This window comes from Megascapheus bottae, chromosome 10 (genome assembly GCF_031878675.1).
Source record: "Megascapheus bottae isolate mThoBot1 chromosome 10, mThoBot2.hap1, whole genome shotgun sequence".
Lineage (NCBI taxonomy): Eukaryota > Metazoa > Chordata > Mammalia > Rodentia > Geomyidae > Megascapheus > Megascapheus bottae.
In genome coordinates, this window is record NC_143518.1 from 47,566,530 (window position 1) to 47,588,700 (window position 22,171).

Sequence of the window (22,171 nt, forward strand, 5' to 3'; positions counted from 1 at the left end):
CTAACTTTCATACATTATGTTTATGTGGAGAAATCTATTTAGCCTGCAGGCTATCCCTGCTGCTTTACAAGGCTTTTCCATCCTGGGTGGGGGTGGGGAACTACAAGTAGAGCCTGGAGCCTTACTAGATCTCTTCCTGATTCTTCTCCTTTTGTTTCTTTTATATAGAGTTTTATTTTAGAATGTGGATTCTTGAAAATACAAAACATAGATGATTTTTCTAGGTGGGGGGAGGGAAGCAAGCTTTTCCTCATGACAACAATTATAGCCCTTATTTTTTTATTTATTCATTTTTGGGTTCATTTAGTCTGGCTAAAATTACATACATATTCATGGTTCTTAATAAGAACAAAGCTTTATTCTTGGTTGTTTTCCATAAATTTGTCCTTATAAACAGTTTGATCGACATCTACTTTAGCTGTTAGAATGAGGGTACCCTTTATAGACCTGAACCTGGTTTCAGATCTATAATTCATTAACTATTTCCCCAAAGGCCCAACTACTTAAAAAATCAAATTACAATAAAATTGCTTCTGCTTTTATTTAAAAAGTTTAAAAGGTGTCCATACTGTAATCAAGGTATGAGTTGTCTATTGCTAAATGCATAAAAGTTTTTTTAAATATAGTTCCATTGTGCTCCAGAAATGTTCATGAGATGTTAAAGACCATTAAAGACTGTGAAATCAGTTTTGATTTTGTAAAAAAAATAATAATGTGCAGTTGATTTGATGGCTCATACCTTCCTATAATCTCAGTTTTTTGAGGCTGAAGTTGAAGCTTATGAGTTCCAGGCCAGTCTAGATAAAAACCATGTCTCAAAATAAGTAAATAAACAAAGATTTTGCTTAGGTTACAGTGGATCATGAACCTAATTATTTTTCCATTAAATAAAAAAAATTATTTTACTTCATGTACCAGTTCATCATAAATAAGTGACAATTTTGTGATACTTTATGCTGAATTATCAGTATATGTGGTATTACTTATTAAACTCTCTTCATACAAGTATTGTGAGGTTGGGAGATGTGGAAGTTGTCAGCAGGATAAAGCATGATTATAAATATTAAGTTGTGCTGATTATGAGAGGATTTGAAAACCCACGATAACTTTTGCATTTTCCTTGAGTTTATTATCAAGAAAATAGGATGCAGCCAGAAGTGATATGAAGAAAAAATTTTAAAAAATATGCAAGATGTTTTAAAATCAGTGCTCACTTGAAGTCTGAAATAATCTAAATAGTTTCAAACTAGATCTTTTCAGTAAAACTAGTAGAGAGCTTTACAACAAAACCCTTAATTTTTTTTTTTTTGCCAGTCCTGTGCTTGAGCTCAGGGCCTGAGCACTGTCCTTGGACTTTCTCAAGGCTAGAGCTCTACTACTTGCGCCTCAGCACCACTTCTGGCTTTTTTCTATGTATGTGGTACCGAGGAATCGAATCTGGGTCTTCATGCATGCTAGGCAAGCACTTTAACCACTAGGCCAAACTCCCGGCCACCCTTAATTTTAAAAAGAACTGAGAATATCATCTAATGATTTTACACATGCATAATTAAATGGATTAGATGAACAAGAGGGAAGAGTAGCTTTTCTATCTACTGTGACCATCTCCCTCAAATAGGTCAACTTTAGGATATTAAAAATGCTAGAATACACCAACATATACAGGTCCTTAAAGCTTCATTCTGTATTGTTGTTGTTTTGAATTGTGCTGTTTCTAGCATTAACCTGGTGAACAAAATGTGATGAGGATATGAAAGTGTCTCTGGGCTGCTTTGGTAGCCTGGATGTGATATCTTGACCTGCCTCATAGATACTTGGGTCCAACTGCACCAGCTTTCATTTCCTTGGCCAGAAGGGAGTCTGAGGGTATAGGGGGCAGCCATGAATTTCCTGTATCTGGAGTAATGCCTTATGCTGCTCAATACCAACCTTCTTGACTGATCAGAGCACCACCCTGACAGCTCCCAAAGGGCTGCCTGTCCCAGTTCTTTTAATGGCAGCAGAGATACGAAGCTGTGGAAAAGTGAGTTTCTGAAACATGAACATTGGATAATGCCCATACCTACTGTAAGAGGCCCACATGATCTGGTGTGGGCATTACAGAATAAAATCCTGGGGTAAATTTAATCAATGACTTGCACTATAATTGCCTTTGGAAACCAGAGCTTAGTGTCAGGTGATTCATTCAGAGGACTTGGGACAAAAAGGATGTTAGGTGCTAGGTTTGTCTGTGGAAACTAATACACTTGGTTTTCAAATGATTCCTAGAGGAAACCTTTATAGTTTGCACATCGTTATTACATATAGCACCCTATTACCTAGCATTTTGAAATTAGATTTTTAAGGTGTAACCTGTGGAATAACTTAGGTCAGTTATTTTATGGTTCTATCATGAGGACTTAAGTAAAACTGATCTATGATTTCTAAGTGGAAACAGACTTATAATCAGTTTAATGGGTCAATTGTCAAGTTTGGCTTCCATTAGGGAACTTAACAGCTGGACTGTATGAACACCAGAAGTTATAATTTGGCAGCCTGAAAGCCTGAGGGCCACATAATTAGCTAAGAAAAATTGTATGAACAATTAAATGTTGATGATTTTGTATGAGGATTCAGATTACTGGCTTCGTTTGGAACTGGAAATTCTGGTAGCATCATACTCATATTTGAGCATCTCTACACCCTCAAGGCAGTAACTGATTGCATTCAGCAGTTTATATGTTTTTGTGGGGTCAATGGTCTCTGTTTGCTATGGCCTGTGCTCTATTATAAAGATAATCTGTAGTTGTTTGAATTTACAGCTCCTTACGTAAATGAGAATTCAAGTTGGTATAATGTGGTTTCTCTTTGAAGGAAAAACAATTACAAGTAAGTAGTTCTCACAAAATCATTTAATTGGACTAAACGACAATTGACATGAGAACTATTGGTTAGTATTTGGTTGGTCTAAATTGACAGCTAGGTATGTACAGAAGTCCCACTCATCTGTAGACTCTATCTGCAAATTTCAGTTACCTACGATGTTCAGCAGTCTTTGAAATATCAAATGGAGAATTCTAAAACAAAATCTCCAATTTTAAATTATGCTCTTTTCTTGATCATATGTATCAGGTGTTCCTGCTCCTTCTGCCCACTATGTGAATTGTCCTTTTCCAATGTATCCACACTGTATATGCTAATACCCTGTATCATTTCTCAGGGAGACTGTCAGTTTTGCAGTTAAGTAATTCTTCTTTTTTTAAAAGCCACAAAACACGGAGTGGGGGTTTTGACCATTTAGGTATGCCAAAAAGAACTCCTGAGCTGTTTCTTTTAAGCAAAGAATCTGGAACCTCCCCACTTAAGGAAGGAAAAACTTACTGGGGTTCATGAAGAAAAAGAATCTAATATCCATGAAATTTTGACGCAGGTAAAAAGAATTATCTTAGCGTATGAATACAACTTGGTCAAATGGCTGTTGGGTGGGGAGTTGTCCGTTTTTATGTGTATGTTTGTAGATATAGGGGAAAGTATAGTACCCACAGAATTCAGTGCTAATCATGGCTTCACACATCCACTAAAGAATTTGGAATAAAAAAAACACCCATGGAGAAGGGGATTATAGGTGCACAGATGTATATGTTCTGATTTGCAAAGGAAGGACAGTTTTGGATATTGTGATGATGCATATACCATTGTGGTGAGTTTAATAAAGTATATTCATAATTAGCAAATGCCTTTTTGCTTTTAACCTTCTGGGTGAAATTTAGTTAAGTGATAGAGTATGCCTTGCACTTTTTTTGTTGGTTGGTTTTGAAATAGCAATCATTTGGCCATATCCCTTCCACTTAATCTGGCCAGTGCGTGGTTGTCAAATGTCTGCTTCTCTTGAAGCTCTTATGATTGCCCATACTTCAGTCTTCCTAGCGAGGGGACGCTGACATTGATATTTTCCTAATGCAGGAATAAGCTAGATGCATTTTTCAAACATAGGCTCTTCATTTGCTTTATTATCATCAAGAACAAAAGGAAATGCATTTGGCCCAGGTCAGCATGAGGGAAATGTGAAGACCTGTGCCAGAAAGCCTCTGCCCTCTGGTTTGTAAATGTTATTTGTTTGGCTCTGGTCTTTCCTGATTTAAGATATGAAGTATGTTGATGCTTCCAACTGCCAAGGCAGTTGTCAGACACTGAATCTGTGGGTCAGTTCCATCTTTTTAAGTATTTCATTCATAGAATCGTAGCACTTGAAGGGAGCAGAACACGTGATCAGACACATTCATCTGCTTCCAGGCAAGAGAGCAATAAAAATGTCTTCGGGAGAGAATGGTTTTCTTCATTTGTCAAATTTCCCAAGTACAGGGACCTATGATCTTTCTAGTTCAATATTCAGTATCTAAATATAATTCTCATCTGTCAGCTCTCCTTAATATCTTACTCAGATTGTCCTTAGGAAATCATACATTTTTTCTTTTTATATTTTCTGGAATAAATATGGAAAAATTAAATTGTAAGGATCTACCTCCCATTTAACTTCCTTATTTTTCACTCTATACTTCATGGTAGCCTCCAAGTTTTGTATTCCTTTTGAAAATTATAATATCAATGTTATACTATGCAATTAAGGAATGTATGTGAAAAAATGGCCGGGAGAATGGACAAGAGTTTTATATTCTCATAGATTCCAGAAACACCATGAGAAAAAAGTGCATTTGTTCACAGCAAGAAACCATACCATGGATTTTTTTGTTTACATCTTCTGAAGTATTTTTGAGTGCTTTTTGCCTTTCAAGCCTGTCATATATTATGACTAGTACACAAAACATACACCAGTTCATTTGCCTATAATTTGATTGTTTGACTGTTTCAAATACTGTGTCATTTGTTATCATGCCCTTTTCAACAGTACACATTTTGTACTAAGTCTGAGTATTAGCTGGATTTATATTCCATGTAGATAGAGAGAATTACTAGGAAAAACTAAGAAAAATTGATATGGAAAACTCTTGGCATTTCATGGAAGATTCTGTCTCTTCTTACATGAAATAATCATCATTGGGGATTTTTACTTCTCAGCATCAAGCTTGAAGCTTCCTTGTGATTAAAAATGTGTGTTTGATCTAGAGACCAATCGCACACGCCTATAATCCTAACTACTTAGGAGGCTAAGATCTGAGGATCACAGTTTGAAGCCAGCCCAGGCAGGGAAGTCCATGATGTTCTTATCTCCAATTAGTTACTGAGAAAGCTGAAAGTGGAGATGTGTGGCTCAAATGTTAGAGAACTAACCTTCAGCAAAAAGCTCAGAGACTGTGCCCAGGACTTGACTTCAAGCCCCTGTACAAGCGCGTGTATGTGTACACACACACACACACACACACACACACACACACACACACACACACACACAGACAAAAAAGGAAATTGCATGTTTTTCTTAGCCTATGCTGGGTTTAAAGCTTCCTCTCAGTATTGTAGACTCTTCTGACAAGTCCTATAGCTGCCCAGGCAAGAATCCTGTCATGGAGTTATTACATAGAAAGTTCTGTCAGGAAATATTTTATTTAGTACAAATACAGTATCTCCCCAGCTGAGACCCAGTGTGTTTGTTATTGGGAAATATCACTAGTATTTTATTTATTCTTCCTTGTACTCTTCACTCATCCTTAGTGAAGAATTAAAACACCAGGCTATGAACTAAACTGTTAGAACATTTAAATGTAATTTCTCCTCTCCTCTCCTCTCCTCCCCTCCTCATTCCTCCTTTTCCCATCCCTCCCCTCCCCTTCCCTCTCTTCTCCTCTCCTCTTTTCTCCTCTCTTTTACCACCTTTCCCTTCCCCTCCTTTCCCACCATTCCTTCTTCTCCTAATTCCTTCCCCTCTCCTTTCCCATCCTCCCTTCCCTACCCTCCCACTTCCTACTTCCTGGTTCCTTCTTTACTCTTCTTTCTCTCTCCCTCCCTCCCTTCCTCCCTCCCAATCTATCTCCTCCCTCCCTTTCCTGTTCCTTCTTTTCTGTCTCTCCCTAGGGTCTTGTTATGTAGCCCAGGCTGGGTAAGAACTTGAGACCCTCCTGCCTTGGCCTCCTGGACACTGTGATTATAAGCATGTGTCACTCTGCCATTCTCTTGGCTAAATACATTTTCTACTAGCCTTCTGAGAATTTATTTCTCTGGTTGATAATTTCATTGAAAGCAATTTTTGATGTTCAGTTTTGCTTGTATGTGGCTCTCAAATTTTTAACCCTAGTACTGTCAGAGTAGTAAAGTAAAAATACCATTGCACATTTGGCTTCAAAACCAGATGTACCTTGTCTACATCAAAGCAAAGTGAATTAGTAGTCATTTTGCTGAAGCCACATAAAATAGGAGCCAGATAGTGCGGGAAAGCTACAGATCAAGTGATTTGTAAGCATGTCTCCAGAGGGAATGCACTGTTGTGAACATCTAGAGTTTAATCAAACAAAGATGCTATCTGATTCAGATGAGATTTTCTTCTCAGCTTTCAAGTTCTGCATATTATACAATCTCTCTTGACTTTTTCTCTCATGACCAAGTTTTTACAAATAGCCAACAACACAAGTAGTAGATGAATGATGGTTAGTAGTGGTTTGTATGCCAAGTTCATTTAAAAGGGATTGGAAAACCACGTGCTTCCTATTTTATAGTGGAATCTGGGTCTACCATTTTAGATCATCTCTCTAACTTTATTGTCCCTTTCTTTTTTCTTTCATTTTTGCCAGTCCTCGGCTTGGACTCAGAGCCTGAGCAATGTCCTTGGGCTTTCTCAAGGCTAGAGCTCAACCACTTAAGCCACAGCACCACTTCTGGCTTTTTTTTCCCCAGGTATGTGGTGCCAAGGAATTGAACCTGGGTCTTCGTGCATGCTAGGCAAGCACATTACCACTAGGCCAAACTCCTGGTCTATTGTCCCTTTCTTAGTTCTTATTCCACTGAAGTCTTAAAATCGAATCATGAGACTTCAGTAGATTCTTCTCTATTGGCAAAAAAGCAAACTGATTATGGTTCAAAACCTAGCAACTTAGAAAACAAATTTGCTTGATTTCATATTTAGTTCAATTTTACAGGGAACTGAATTTGGAATACTATTTCTCTATTTACACAGAGCTCCCCCTGTGTACTACATATACTTCTTGCTATTATTAGTGTATTAAACTTATTGCTGCCAATATCAGTAGAAATATAAAAGTATCATACTGCTACAAGAAATCTCTCACTTATATGAGATTTGGACATGCTTATTTTAATATTATGTTTACATTTAATCATTGTTGAATTGATTTTTCTTACAAATAATATGTGTTACATTTAATTCTCTTTACACATATCTGGGAAATGTATACTATATTATTTGTACTCAATTTGTTTTGTTTTGTTTTGCATCTCAAATTTTGCCAGATTATGCTGATCACCAGAGAATTAGTACTAAACAGCATGTTCACTTTTGGTATCTTAGAGACTTGAGTCTGGTAATGCAATTTTATTGTCTTTGGTGAATTATTTCTTCAGCCCAAGACTTAATATTTTCCTCTACAACTCTCGTAAGCTTCTGCTTAGCTTCTGAAACCCTTCTTAGGCAGCTAATATGATCTAGACTCACACATTATGAAACCGAATGACCCCAACCCCCCAGATGGTGACTAACTTTTTCTGCCACCTATTTTGTTTTTGTGTGTGCTAGGAAAGGGAGAAGGAAGGGGGGAGTTTTACTGGACATGATCCCTTAGCTTTTTTTGCTCATGGGTGGGACTCTACTACTTGAGCCATTATTCCACTTCCGGGTTTTTGTTTTGAAAGTTAAGTGGAGGTAAAAGACTCACAGGCTTTCTTGCTTAGCTAGCTTTGAAAATGCTCCTCAGATCTCAGCCTCCTAAGTAGCTATGCTTACAGGGGTGAGCCATCAGCATACAGTACCATTTCCTGTCTTTAAAATAGTGGCTGTTTTTCCACCTAGAAATTTGATTTTACACTATTCTTCTCCATCCAAGGAACAACATGAATATGGAAATCAACCCAGCAACTTACAAACCAGCTGGGTGGATATCCTATGTAATTCACCATTATAGGACATTAAAGTTTATAAAAACAATCTTTGGCCTTCGTTTTATATGTAGAACCTCATGAAATGATATATCCTTTTATTATTATTTAGTATTACATTTAAGCTCATTTCTGTGGGCTTCACACTTAGTTACGAGTTCGCAGAATCACCTCTAAATCTCACGTCTTTACTAATTAATTCTTAACTTTATTGACACTAGACAGCAACTTCTAAAAGGACAAAAGGATCAATACTAAATCATAAAAAGGACAACATATATGATTTAGGAATGGCAGGCACCACAGCAATATCTTTTTCAATAGTTGATTAAAATTTTAAACAAAATATAGAAGAAATATGGTCTCAAAACCAGTTTTTATGTTTTGGAAATGCAGACCAATTAGGCATGAGCATGTGTCTCCACAGCCCCCACTCCCTCTCACATCATCCAAGTAAGAAATAGTGCCTCTTGAATAGGCGATTTCTGTTAATTACATTGGAGAAGTAATAATGGTAGGTATTGCATGTTTAATGCAATCCTTTGGATGTCCCTTTTTTTCTTCTTTCTTTTCTTTCTCTCTTTCCCCTCCTTCACAGCAACCTCATCTTGAGCAGAAATAAAAGGTTCAGGCCTTGTCAGTATCAGTTTATAGATAGCTGTTTAAAAATAATGAGATATTGGGTATTGTAAGGCTCAGGGCTGTCTTGCTAGACTCATTTATTTCCATTCACCTTTTGTCAGAATTGCAGACAGAAGGCATTCAATTAAAACTTGTCACCTGTTGCAGATGACCTAATTTGTACTGGGATGTTGTGGTAGTTTCGGGCTCTGTGCTTCACATGAAGCAATTTTACCTTTGTAGATGACAGAGGAAAACTGAAGAACCATATCTTCCGTGAAAGATTTTATGATTTTTCAAGTTTTCATCATATTTCTAATTTAGCTGCAATTCATGAACTTTTGTACCAGCAAATTCTGGTTCACATTTTGGGGGTGGGGCAGAGAAATAAAAGGTTGAAAGAACTTCCATGGAGTTCTTTCCTATGCACAGTGGGACTGTGGCTTAGTGGTAGGGTGCCTAGCTTGCATGAAGCACCGGGTTCAATTCCTCAGTACTACATAACAGAAAAGTCCAGAAATGGCACAGTGGCTCAAATGGTAAAGTGCTAACCTTGAGTCTATGAAGCTCAGGGACAGTGCCCAGTCCCTGAGTTCAAGCTCCAGGAATGGCAAAAATATAAAGAAAAGAAATCCACAGACATATTTTGGAGGTTACTTAAATCTAACCAGAAGGAAAGCCTTTTGTAATTTGCTATGCAAGCCTTACATGTTTAATAGTCCAGATAACTATCTGGAGACCAGAAAGACTTCCCCTGCTAATTGTTAATTCATCTTGGAGCAAGAAAGCTTTCATTGGAGTCATTGCTTTTATCTCTTTTACTGACTGAAAGCTTGTGTTGTGTATATATGTCTGTGTGTTTAAAAAAGCCCAGATATCCAGATATGAATATGCATTTTTCTCTGTGTGTGATGTTTTTCTCATTTCAGCAGATATTATACTATTTTGATGATGTCCAAAGGTCCTGGACTGTGATCATAATATTCCAACGTAAATAAAGGTAATCATTGGCCAGGGGTATTGAGTGGAAGTTTAGCTATCTCTTTCAGAACTATAAAACCCAACTTTGAGGTGTGTGGAGGTGTCTGTCTTCAAGGCTCCATCAAAAGACACCTTGCCTAACTTTCAGTGATATTTTAGGGAGGAACCAGGAGTAAAGAAATACCTCTGCCTGAGACATTGAATCTTTATTACTGTTGTTGTTGTTGTTACTTTATCAATATACTAGAATTTGACCTCAGGGCTTGGGCACTGCCCTTTATTTTTATCACTCAAGGCTGATGCTTGAGCTAATTCCAGCTTTTTGATTCTTTAGGTGGAGATAAGATTAGAGTCCCAGTGACTTTTTTGCCTCCACTGGGTTTTCACTGCTTCCCTCAGATCTCAGCCTCCTGATTAGCTAGGATTCTAGGCATATGCCTCAGTGTGAACTTTTTCAGACAAACTCAACTGAATGGAATATGCAAAGATCGCTAACACTACAACTGCATGTGTATACAGGTTTCCTCTTGATAGCTCGTCTTTCTGCACTGTGTGAGTATGCCATTTTCCCCCTTGCTAGTTCATTTTTCTGTACATTCTGCATATGTCCTGCTATCACGATGTATCTATAGTTTACTTCAACTATTGGATTTTACCTTCCTGTGCTTCCACGCTCCTCAACTCTTCCTCTGCTCTGTAACTGGTTCCAGTACTCTTATCTAAAATGTAAATATCAACAGCCTCATAGGAATGTGAGGAGGATAAAGTATGGGAAATCAATGTAAGTCAGTTAACCCTTGCCTATATCATAAACTTTCATGAAGCAAGTTTTGCCAGTAACAGCCTTAGATTTTCATTTATTCCCAGAGTCTTCATGCACAGATCATCTTATTCAAGTACCACCAAGAAGAAATAGTTGGAATCCCAAAGCTAGGCAGTGATTTTGAGGTTCATTTTGAGAAGTAGTAGAGAAAATACCTAGGGGTTGGTTTGCTTCATTGTCTTACATTATCCACAAGAATTTAATATGGTAAGATTATCCCTAAGGCATACATAAGAATATACAAATCATTTCCACTCATTCCGCTATAGAGAAGCCTAAATATGCACAACTGCTCTGAATATCATGCTGAAGGAGGCTTCCCCTCCCTCCATCAATACTGCCACTCACATTCCCACTGCTCAGTCTGAGGCTGCTCCCCTGTCTGTGCGCATCTCTTTACCTATAGCTTCTCAAAGCTTCAGGATGGCTGACTCTGAAATCACCAGGCAGAATTTTAAAATGTTCGTATTCCCACTTCTCTCTGTAAAAGGGACGGAGGAGGTATTTTGGGCAGCAAAGGGAATTACAGTATCAAGGAGAAAGGAATGCATTGGGGTCCCAAATCCATGATCTTATTGTTTCAGAGTTCTTGCTTTTCCCAGTTCTGTTACCCACCCTCATCTATGTTTGATGCATTTACTTAACACGAGTGCTTACTTTGCATCCAGGAATCATGTTTTCAAAAGTCGTCCATTTTAATAAGACTATTGGTATGTCTTATTTATTTCAGAGATCTGTGTAATAAATGTCTTTTCAGCAAATTTCTGTTTGGGAGCAACATAACGAATGTATCTTATCTTTAAATTAGGGAAATATAGAGTAAGGTATCCGTATATAAGTCTCTGAAGGGGAATTTTGTTTTGCATTGTTTTACTATTGTCTTATGAAATGCCTCTGACTTTAGGCTATTAAAATATGAAAAATACTTGTGACTTTGGACTATGTAGTTTTATAAAAACTTGCACTTAGGCATAAAATGTAGGCTTGAAATTAGCTGACCTAAGTCGACCTTGTGCTGAACTCTTTGATTTCTATTGGTGTTTATTTGACTCACAGCATAATTTTTCCTCCTTATCCTACTCTTGCTTTCTCAATTTTGTAAATTTCGACACCACAGAAGATTTGTAATTCCCTTGTGGCAATGTAGGCACATGCAGTATTTGGAGTAGAAACAATGTGAAGCATTCTGTTAGGTAGGTAATACCAACTATTAAAATCTTCATTTTTTTAAGATAATGGCAGTCTTCACATGAACAGAAACTCCAATTGCTTTAATTAACTTCAAATCCTGCCAAGCATTCTATAGTTTGTATATCTCATTTCTTGGGGGAAACCTCTCATCTTTAAACTTTTTTAAGGTGGTTGACAAGATTAATCCAAGGAAAAGTTGTTTATGTAGCTTAGTAGCCTAACATGAACAAGGTCTTGGGTTTTATCCCTAATATGGGGAATGAGGAGAGGGTGTGATTTCAATATGTGAAGTAGAACTGGATTTTTCTGCTTTGCTGCAAATATTTGAATTAGATTGATGTTGTTTCATTCTAAGCTGGATTTCCCAGCTTATAAACTTAAGGAAAGTATCTTTTATTAAAAAAATTGTTCTATGTCAGTCTTACTATGTTGCTCAGGTGTGTCTCAAACTCCTCAATTAAGCCTTGTGACTTAGCTTCTCAAGTTGCACCTGCAATCCAATGCCTGGCTTATTTTTTAAAATCTATTTTTAAAGCCATTTTCATTAGTGTCTGTATTGCTTCTAAAATACTCATAGATCTAAATAATATTATTTGTAATAGCAATGAGCAGATAATAAAATAAGATAACATATTTCTATAGATTATTCAGGTATCAAATATCATTTACTTAACTTACATCGTTTGAATTATATTACTATTTCATCATATTGAAAATCTGTCTACCAAGTTGAAATGGCAAACCTTGTCCTGTTCTATTTAATTTTCAATAAATGATCATAGGGAAAATGTTTTTCAATAAAGACATACAGCATTGCTTTCACACTGGAGTATCTTCCCCATTTTTGCTTGGCATTTTAAGGTTTATAAAATGTACTAGATATGATTTGTATGATGCCTGTAATATAATTTTATTGGAGCATATAGGAAAGCATCAGGCAGAGTGTACTGTTTATATCTATCTTAGGTTTGGAAAAACAAGTAGGTTAAGACTCATCAAAGTTTACAGAGCTAGTTATTGAGGGTCAGAAAAGGAATTGAACCTTTCTATCATGAAAAATATATTTTATATTTCTGACATATTGGTTTTGTATGATTAGCAGTAGAGTGTGAACTCACAGCCTCTCTGCTACTGTATAGCATTTTACCACTTCATTATATCCCAAACCTTTAACATATCCTTCACAGACTATTTCTGATTGTACCATGACATTATTAAAACTAAAAATGTGTAGGAAAGCTGGGTGCTGCTGACTCTTGCCTATAATCCTAGCTACTCAGGGACTGAGATCTGAGGATTGCAGTTCGAAGCCAGCTTAGGCAGGAAAGTCCATAATACGCTTATCTCGAATAAACTACTCTGAAAAAAAGCAGGAAGTGGCTCACATGGTAGAATGCTAGATTTGAACACAAAGAGGCTCAGGGAGAGTGCTCGGGCCAAGAGTTCAAGATCTAAGACAGGCAAAAAACAAAAGCCCATATAAAGTAAATTTTCTTAACAAGACCATTATTTCATATAATAGATGGGATCCATGGTAATTTATGACCCTTTCTTTGGTATATTCTAAGGCTAAAAGTTTAGAGGCCATAGACACATCTTTTGTGTGAATTTATTGTATTTATACGAATTTAAAATATTTTATTATGATTATTTCATTACCTTTCCCTTTTTCTGATTCCTCATTGTACACACAATACACAATGTGTTTGTGTGTGTGTGTGTGTGTGTGTGTGTGTGTGTGTGTGTGTGTGTGTGTGTAAACTCAGGGCCCGAGTGCTGGCCCTGATAAGGCTAGCAATCTACCATTTGATCCACCATTCCACTTTGGAGTTAATTAAAGATATGAGTGGCATGGTCTTTCCTGCCTGGTTTGGTTTCAAGCCCTGATTCTCAGATCTCAGCCTTCTGAGTACCTATAATTATAGGAGTGAGCCATGGGCATCTCACTTTGACACCTCAATATTTTATGGAATATATATATATATTTAGCTAGATATATGATTTTGTATGCAGTTCTGCTAATCAGCTTAAGTCTGTATCAAAGTAGTTGCAATGTAGAATCTTCATTTAATATGTTTACTTTATAGTTTTTAATGTAATCTCTTACAGTCTTATCCTTCCTTACTCCTTTCTCCTTTCCTCCTTCTCTTAATTTCTATGACATTCACTCTCAAACAAGAAAAAAGTATACTTCTTCAATTTCACAGAATTTGCTTACCATTTAGTTAAAATTATGAGGTATTTTTCCTCATGTGATTTTGACATTCTCTCACAGTCTCAATTGTCACGTGGCATTTGAATTGCTTTGAGATTTTTTTTTAACATTTTATGTTTATTTTTTCTTGGAGGAAAAATCTTTAAAACAAGAATTATGTTGAAATTTTATACCTTAAAGATACCTGTTCTGTGTTACTTGACCATTAAAAAAATAATACTTCTGTTTTAGAAGGGGAGATTTGAATTAAGATCCTCATAGTCTCCCTTGGCTTTTTCAAGACTCTTGTTCCACCTTTTTAACTGTACCTCTACTCTAGCTCTTTTCTGATCAATTAGAGATAGGAGTCTATCATCTGTCTGTCTGTCTGTCTTTCTGTCTATATGTCATCTACCCAATTGTCTGTCTATCATCTGTATATCATTTATCTATCTCTAATGTGTCTCGCTACACAGCTCATATAGTTGAACTTGGCATTCTCTTGTTTTAAGCCTTGAGTGCTGAGGGTATAGGCATACCTCATCAAACTGTCTTTGTTGTGCTTCAATATTTGGTTAATCCAACCAACTATTCTCTAAATGGCCTCTTCTGCTTTGTTCTCTGATGTGTCAATGGGACAATTCCAGCTTTCCTCAGAACTAAATGTTTGTGCGTTCTACACTTGACACTTAATGTTGTATTATTAATACAACATTAAATAAAATAATAAAATTAGGTTTTCCTTCGTAACTTCAATTTCTTATAATATACACTTGATTAATAAATGTACCTCAAGGATTTATATAGAAGTACAAAAGTTTGCCTTATGTAACTGAATTTATTAATAGAAAATGTTATGCTGTTTTATCAGTTATTGCTATGTTAGTATTGTGGTATAACCCTGTATGACAAAAGAAATACCTTCTTACTTTTTCTTTTTATGTAATGAGAATTTAGACTGTCCTGCCCTAAATTTTAAAAAGTATAGATTGGAAACGAGATTATCAATAAACTCTTTTTGACCATTCCCCCATATCAGTGAAAAGTTTTAGTGCATGTAGCATGAAATAGGAAATGAAATCTTTTAAAGACATTCTACTCCCCTTCCCTTTTTCTTTTCTGTAATCTTTATATGCATTTATTACATTCTTTTAAATTCGAGTATACATTGGCCTCTTTGCCAGCTTTACCATTTATGCCTCCCTGTTCCCTGAATGTTCCTTCTCAACTGTAGCCTTTGGAAGGTCCCTTTTCCCTTCTTTTCATTTTTCTTTTCTTTCCTTTTTCTTCATATAAATACACATTTATATTATTTATTTTATTTTTTCTCAATTGTAGGCTTGAATTCTGGGCCTGGGCCCTGTCCCTGAGCTCTTCACCTCAAGGCAACTGCCCTACCCCTTGAGCCACAGCACCACTTCTGGTTTTCTGGTGGCTAGTTGGAGATAAGAGTCTCAAGGACTTGTATGCCCTGGCTAGCTTTGAACCTTGGTCCTCAGATATCAGCCTCCTGAGTTGCTATGATTACAGGAGTGAGCCACTGGTGCCCAGCTGGGAGCCCCTGTTTCTATCCTAAAGTTAGTCAACCCAGTTTGCTCTCAGGGTTTCCATATATGAGAGCAAATGAAAATGTGTGTCAGATTGTAAACTGTACTTATCCTATGAGACATATTGACATTTCAATATGAAGCAGTACTTGAGTCTCACAAGACAAAATCTTATATGGAGTAATTCCACCTTCCATTTGGATCTTTATTCTATTCTATTCCACAACTCAAGTGAAACATGTTAAGGTCAAGAGAAGGGCTGAGTATGGTCTCAATTCTATTGCACTGAGCTTTCAGAAGTGACTAAGGAACAAACTATAAGCTAACTATCTCCTCACTGTGAGAAACTCTACTAGCAACAAAAACAACATAATTTTTTGTGCTAACTTATGTGTAAATCTACCTTTTTTTGATGTACAAATGGTGAGTTGGATGCCTTTGTTAAAAGTGTCTTTCGGGTTTGTTTTCCACTGATAGACATGATTTCCCAAATATTATTGATTTCTGTTAACCACTGTGATTTTTACATTCTTTTAGTACCCCTGGACCATTCATTCTGTATTCTACAGCTGCCTCTTGAGTACTCCAGCCTATCAATGTATTTGATTGCTTGCAAAGATACTACCAAATAGTAAGTGCCTGTGTTTGCCCACAGGGGTGCGTCTTGACAGAGTACGTGGAGGTCGGCAGAAGTACAAACGCAGAATAGATGCCGAGAACAGCCCCTACCTGAACCCTCAGCTGGTTCAGCCAGCCAAAAAGCCATGTAAGTACAGCAGATGTGTCTGGCTTGCCAGAACACAGACTCCTCCCAGTTGGCTTTCTGTACATACACCAATGTTGGCACGCTTACCCTGACTCTGAGGACACTTCTTTCTGTTGAAGAACTGTGGGGACAGATATTCCAAAAGATTGTCTATGAGGTGTAATGACAGCTCAACTAATTGCCTTGAGGTGTAATGACAACTCAACTAATTGCCTTGTGTTTTTTTTTTTTCTTTTTGAGAATGTCTATAATTTTGCTCTCCTCTGCCGTTCTCATCTCTCATCATTTTGTGGAGGCATAAGCATATTAATGCATTGCTTTACATCGTGTGGGTTTTACATTTACTGGTTATCTGTATTTGCAGAAGTATATAAAATGGGTCAGATGGTGCATTAGTTCACTGGAGCTGCTCCTTTCAGATTTTACAAGAAAGTGATTTTTGTAGTTTTCACAAATGAAAGGAGTTTGGCTGCTCAACCTCTCAATGAAAATACATTAGGGGCCTCATTAATTTTGGTGGTTAGCACACAAGCTAGCAATAGAGTAAAACAAGAATGGGCCCTTCCAATAACAAACAGTACCCTCTCAGACACCAGGGGAACTATGAATTGTTTTTAAAGAGCTTATGGTTTTGTGATACCAAGATCCTGTTTTGAAAGGATGACTGTAGCATTGTAAAACACAACCTTCTTTCTCTTGGGCTCTAACTGAAAGAAGCTGGAGTGCAGATTCAGATTCTTGCTTTTCTGAGGAATCGCTTAAAAGTCGTAGTGCAGCAGAGCTAGCGATGTGGTGTTTATGCATAGCAGACACTGGGAAATGCTTTGGTAGGAAGAATCTTCACCTTTAGCTTTTCCTGCCACAGAGGCACAAGTTGTATTCACCAGAGGAATCAGCCTGTAAAGCAGTTCCAGAAAAGATGGATAATTTTTGGTGAAGAGAAAGGGGTCTATTTCAAATTCTGACTGTCCAGTAGGGGTCATTGCAGCATCCCATCCCCACAAGCATATGGAAATCTGTTAAATAAATAAAGCAGGCCCTGAACTGTAAATGAAAGGACATTTTAGCTGTGTCAAAGGAAAAACAACCAGTTTTACATAAAATTAAAGCTTAAGTGAACATATGGCATAGTTTCTTCTTGCCTTTCCAAAAAACATTATGTTGATTATACCTTCAATTGTCCAATCTGGCATCTCCTCCTCAGCCTGCATAAGCTGTTTGGAATTCTACAAATACAATCTAGGGCTGCATTAAGCAGATTTTGCACATTATACTAAAAAAAACTTTCTGATAATACAATAAAATGCAATAGGCACTAACGCTTAATTTCATTAGATGCTTAGTTTTCCTCGGTTCAGTCATATACGGACTGCCCCTTTCTCATTTATTTTATGCAACCATTGATAATTTCCTCTGTGGAAAGAAAAATGAGCACCAGCCCATTTATAAGTCAACAAGATAGAGGAATATCTATCGTTTTCTGTATAAACCTGAAAAATTGGGAAGTGGCTTGTCAAGTACCTTTAAGAAGATTACAGCAATTTCAGTGAGCTTCATTTGTCTGAGATAAAGAGGACTCCTAATAAATCATTACTCATTATCTGAAGGCCTCTGTGTTAATTTTCCTTAGTCCATCTAATTAGTGTGTTTTTGTAACAAACATTTATAAAACTTAATTTTCAGATCCTGTCAGATAAGTGTCAAGAAACTGTACCTGGGGTTTTTCTGAAAGGTGGCTGGGGAGATTTCTGTACCCTGACTGATTATTTGTGTACTACAAAGGCCCAAGAATGAAAATCGGGTTCTATTGATTCTAATTAGGCAAACATTAAATAAGATTTACCTAGGAACAGTGCTGCTGGCAATACCATTTTCTGAGTGATGGGAATTGCTAAGCTTCTGCAGAATTTCTCAGACCCCTCAAGTCAAGTATCCATTGATGGATAAAACAGCACGCATTTTCCTTGTGCTTAAAAAAAATCCTAATTTTCTCTGATTACATTTCTGTGTTTTTTCCTATTACTCCCTTCTCCCGCCTTAATCCTGAGAGTCTAGTGATGTTGATAGGTTTTTGTTGTATTGTTAGACAATGAAAGTCAAAACTTTTCCAAGCATAAGTAAAAGTATAAGTATTGATTCAGTAATATAGATAAACACACACTTACCTTTATGTATCCTTCAAAAACGATACAAAAGCTATGCAATCTTTAAAAAATATTGAAGGATCATTGAATATTATAGCAATTACTATCTGTTTACAATTTTAAAAATACTGTCCAAAACTTGTCAAAAAATTTAAAAAGATATAAGGATATTTCAATAAACTTGACATACATATTGTTAGTTATAACTTGGATAAGTCTTGTTGTTTCCTTATTGGAAAACAAAACAACAACAACAACAAAAATACCATGTTTAATTCGGCTATGCTGAAGTATTGTCATTTTTTTATGTTTTTTTATTGTAATTAATAAAAGGGTTACATGATATTTGCCAGATAGAAGGTGCATTAATTCACATACATTGATACCCTTTCACATGTCTTGGTACCCGAGTATTGTCATTTTTAATAAAAAAGTTATAAACTTAGAGCAAAATATACATTGTCCAGGAAAGAAATGTAGATGAAACTTTATTCACAAAGGTCCCTGCCATATAGCACAGGGATTTATTCTTAACCCATTAGTAGTTCCTCAAGTAGAAGAAAGCTTAACATCTAAAGCTTTGTATAGAGATTGAAAAATCAGGCTAACGGGGAAAACCATTCTGTTAGCTGGGCTGTCCAACCCTTCCATAAAACTCTCACATGCCCCTGAGCAGTGAAACACATTTGATGTGATGCTCTCCATTTGTCTATAGTGTTTATTTTATGAAGGATTTTTAAAGCATTTATCATCAATTTCAGACAGATAAATCTAAACCAGAGAATGAACTAAGGACAACAGATGCCACCAGAGGATTAAAGAATTAGGTGCTGGAAAGGAGAGATACTATAGCACATAAGTAGGAGTATTTTTATGAGATTGGCTATATTTGGCAGGTTGGGTGGATGTGTGGGGAGGCAGGGAAGGAAAGAAATTCCGCTTTAATGCATCCCACAGAGATAAAGTTATATAGTTAGTAATTCACCCAGACAGAAAGGCTCTGACCTTTGCTCTTTAAGGAGTTAAGACAATTAATGGCTTTCATCTCATTATGTGTGTGAGCATTGGTAGCTCTTTGCTCTCCCATAATTCAATGGTTTGCTGTGGGTTTCTGTTTTAAAACTGTTGTGCATTGTTTCATTGGATTTCCCAACTCTCAGTAAAGAATGCAAGAGCAAAGCAGACAATGTAATGTCTGGCAATGTTTCTTACCTGTTTGCTACAAACAAAGCAATAAAAAAAATAAAAAAGAAAGAAATATAAAACAAAAACACAGGCAAAAAAAAACCCCTCTATACAACAACTAAAAAAACCAAAAAACTCACTATAGGGCAGCTGTTTCATTCCAGCCACAGCAGAGCAGGCCATGAAGAAAGGAATTGATTCCATCAGAGCTGATCAGAGTCTTTTCCCTGGAAACTGTTTAACATGGGCACATTGGATCATTAATGGGATCGTCTGAGTTTGTGGTTGGATAGGTAATTATTTTGCTTTTATAAACAAAAAGCGCTGTAGGGTTTGTGAAAGAGAAAGATGGCGCTTGTAGTGATCTTGAAATGTTCTGGTCTGATCTGCAGATAACAAGATTGTCTCACATTTGTTGGTGGCTGAACCGGAAAAGATCTATGCCATGCCTGACCCTACTGTCCCCGACAGTGACATCAAGGCCCTCACCACACTGTGTGATTTGGCCGACCGAGAGTTGGTGGTTATCATTGGATGGGCAAAGCATATTCCAGGTAAATTTTGTGTAAAGTAAAACAAAGCAGAGCAAAGCAAACAAACAAACACAGGTTGCAGTGGATGTCTTGGATTTCTAGTTAGATTTGGGCAGATTCAAATTTACTTATTGTACCACTTAAATCTTGACATTCTTTTTAGAATTATGCTTAATTCTGAGCTTTCCCAGCCTTAATATAATCATGAACATATTTATATGTGTATAACACCTTGAGTTTTGGTTATAGTATATATATATATATATATGTGTGTGTGTGTGTGAAGGTGTTAGTGTGTATGAGAAATTAACAAAGAATTTTTAAAACATTTGCTTATATTTTAAAAATTCCGAACTTTCCTTTCTCGAGAACTAATTCTGCTTTTTCTTGTAACTAGAGCATTTTTCTGTGAGCAATAAACTTACCATACCTTTTTGTCCTTGCAGGAATTTCTCATTTTATTATTTATTGCGGCTGATTATAATGAATTGCTCTTCATATTTATATATGTGCCTTGGCTTACAATTAGATATTTACTACCAGTTTATAAGTTCATATATAAACTTTTAAAAAGGAAATCTTAAGATGAGATGGTAAATTTTCTCATATGGTAATGTAGCATTAGTCTTTCAAAAACAATCTATTCTTTCCTGTCAATAAACATATGCCTAGTCACGAGTTTTGAGAATTTTAGTATTCCACTTGAATTAGTTTCATTTATTTGGACTTTGATCTTCAAATACTTTCTAAACAAGTTTTGAGTGATGAGCAGTATTTTTCTGGTACAGTTAACTTACTTCTGTCTCCTTAAACTAGTTTGTCTTTATGCTTTGAATGCTACAGTAATTTCTTTAATCAAATTGATGGAAGTCCCTTTCCCAGCCCACACTGAAACCAATTTATTGGTCATGATACGCCAGCTATGTTGCTAACACTCGTAACGAACTGTCAGGCGATATCGCAGTGGAGCTAATTTGAAGTCATTAGGTGTGCAGCGTTCAGGCGACAATTTGTTTCAGTGGTTAGGAACACAGCTGACATTTCGGAATGGCTTTGTTCCATGCAGTTCTAGATGAGACCAAGCAAATTGTAAACTAATTTAAACATCACTCTGTATTATACCAGCTACTTTGTCTTACACTGCTTGCTAATAAAGCACCCCAAATTAAGTCAAAACTAGTTAAATAGGTAAGCTTGAGAGTATTCTTTAGAAAATACCCTCACTGGGTTAGTACATCTCAAAGAAGAATGGGAACTGGATCGTGTGCAGGAGTGGTATGACATATGGATTGTAATCAGAGCTGTGTGAGTTAGACAAAAGTGTACACATGTATGTTCTACAAGATGGATGGCATTGGGGAACTATGGCTGTAGGTATGTCTAGAATTTCTAATTGAAAGCAGTATCAGGAAAGGGAGAGAGAAGAAAACTCACTCATTACATTATCCAAAATACTTCATTATTCTATAACCATAAACATACATGCACATACACAACACATGCACACACACACATTTGAGACATATGCCATTGTGATGTTTTTGCATATATGCATAAAACATGTATACACTATATATATGTCTATAATTTTCATCCAGAATTCTATATACCTTGGTACCACTGATACAGGAGACTCCACAATTTTGTGTAGATAGGCAGCTAGCTGTCTTATGCATTCTAAGGATCCTTGGATTCTACCCACTAGATGCCAGTAGCACCCTTAGCAAATGAAACTGTTTTCAGATAGTACCAAAGTCCTCGGGGGGGGGGGGATTGGAGCGCTAAACATATACCTATATTCCTCTGCTACCTGCAACTGAGGATCATAGATCAAACCTAGGTGTCAGGTGCTATTCTATCATAAATTTGCAGAAAGATGTGAGGCAGAGATTGCTAAAAATTATTTTGACAAATCTAGGTAACAGTAACTGTGGCTCACACCTATAATTGGTTCAAATCTAGCCTGGGAAAACAAGTTTATATGTGATTCTATCTCCAATTAGCCATCAAAGATGTCAGACTGGATATGTGGCTTAAATAATAGTGCCCTAGCCATAAGCAAAACAAATCAGAGAGCAAGGTACTGAGTTGAAGCAAGTGCTAGGAACAACAACAACAGCAATATATATATATATATACACATATA

The 22,171-nt window shown here is 36.6% G+C and overlaps 1 protein-coding gene across 6 annotated transcripts in view; it reads left to right on the forward strand.

Annotated features, from left to right (window-relative positions):
* Positions 1 to 22,171, forward strand: part of Esrrg (estrogen related receptor gamma) — a 542,282-nt gene that overhangs the window by 463,790 nt on the left and 56,321 nt on the right. For all 6 annotated transcript variants that reach the window (XM_090341192.1, XM_090341191.1, XM_090341193.1 and 3 more), the window contains 2 exons: positions 16,053 to 16,163; positions 19,885 to 20,046. In XM_090341192.1, the coding sequence (XP_090197318.1) occupies positions 16,053 to 16,163; positions 19,885 to 20,046 (273 nt within the window). The remainder of the gene's footprint in view (positions 1 to 16,052; positions 16,164 to 19,884; positions 20,047 to 22,171) is intronic.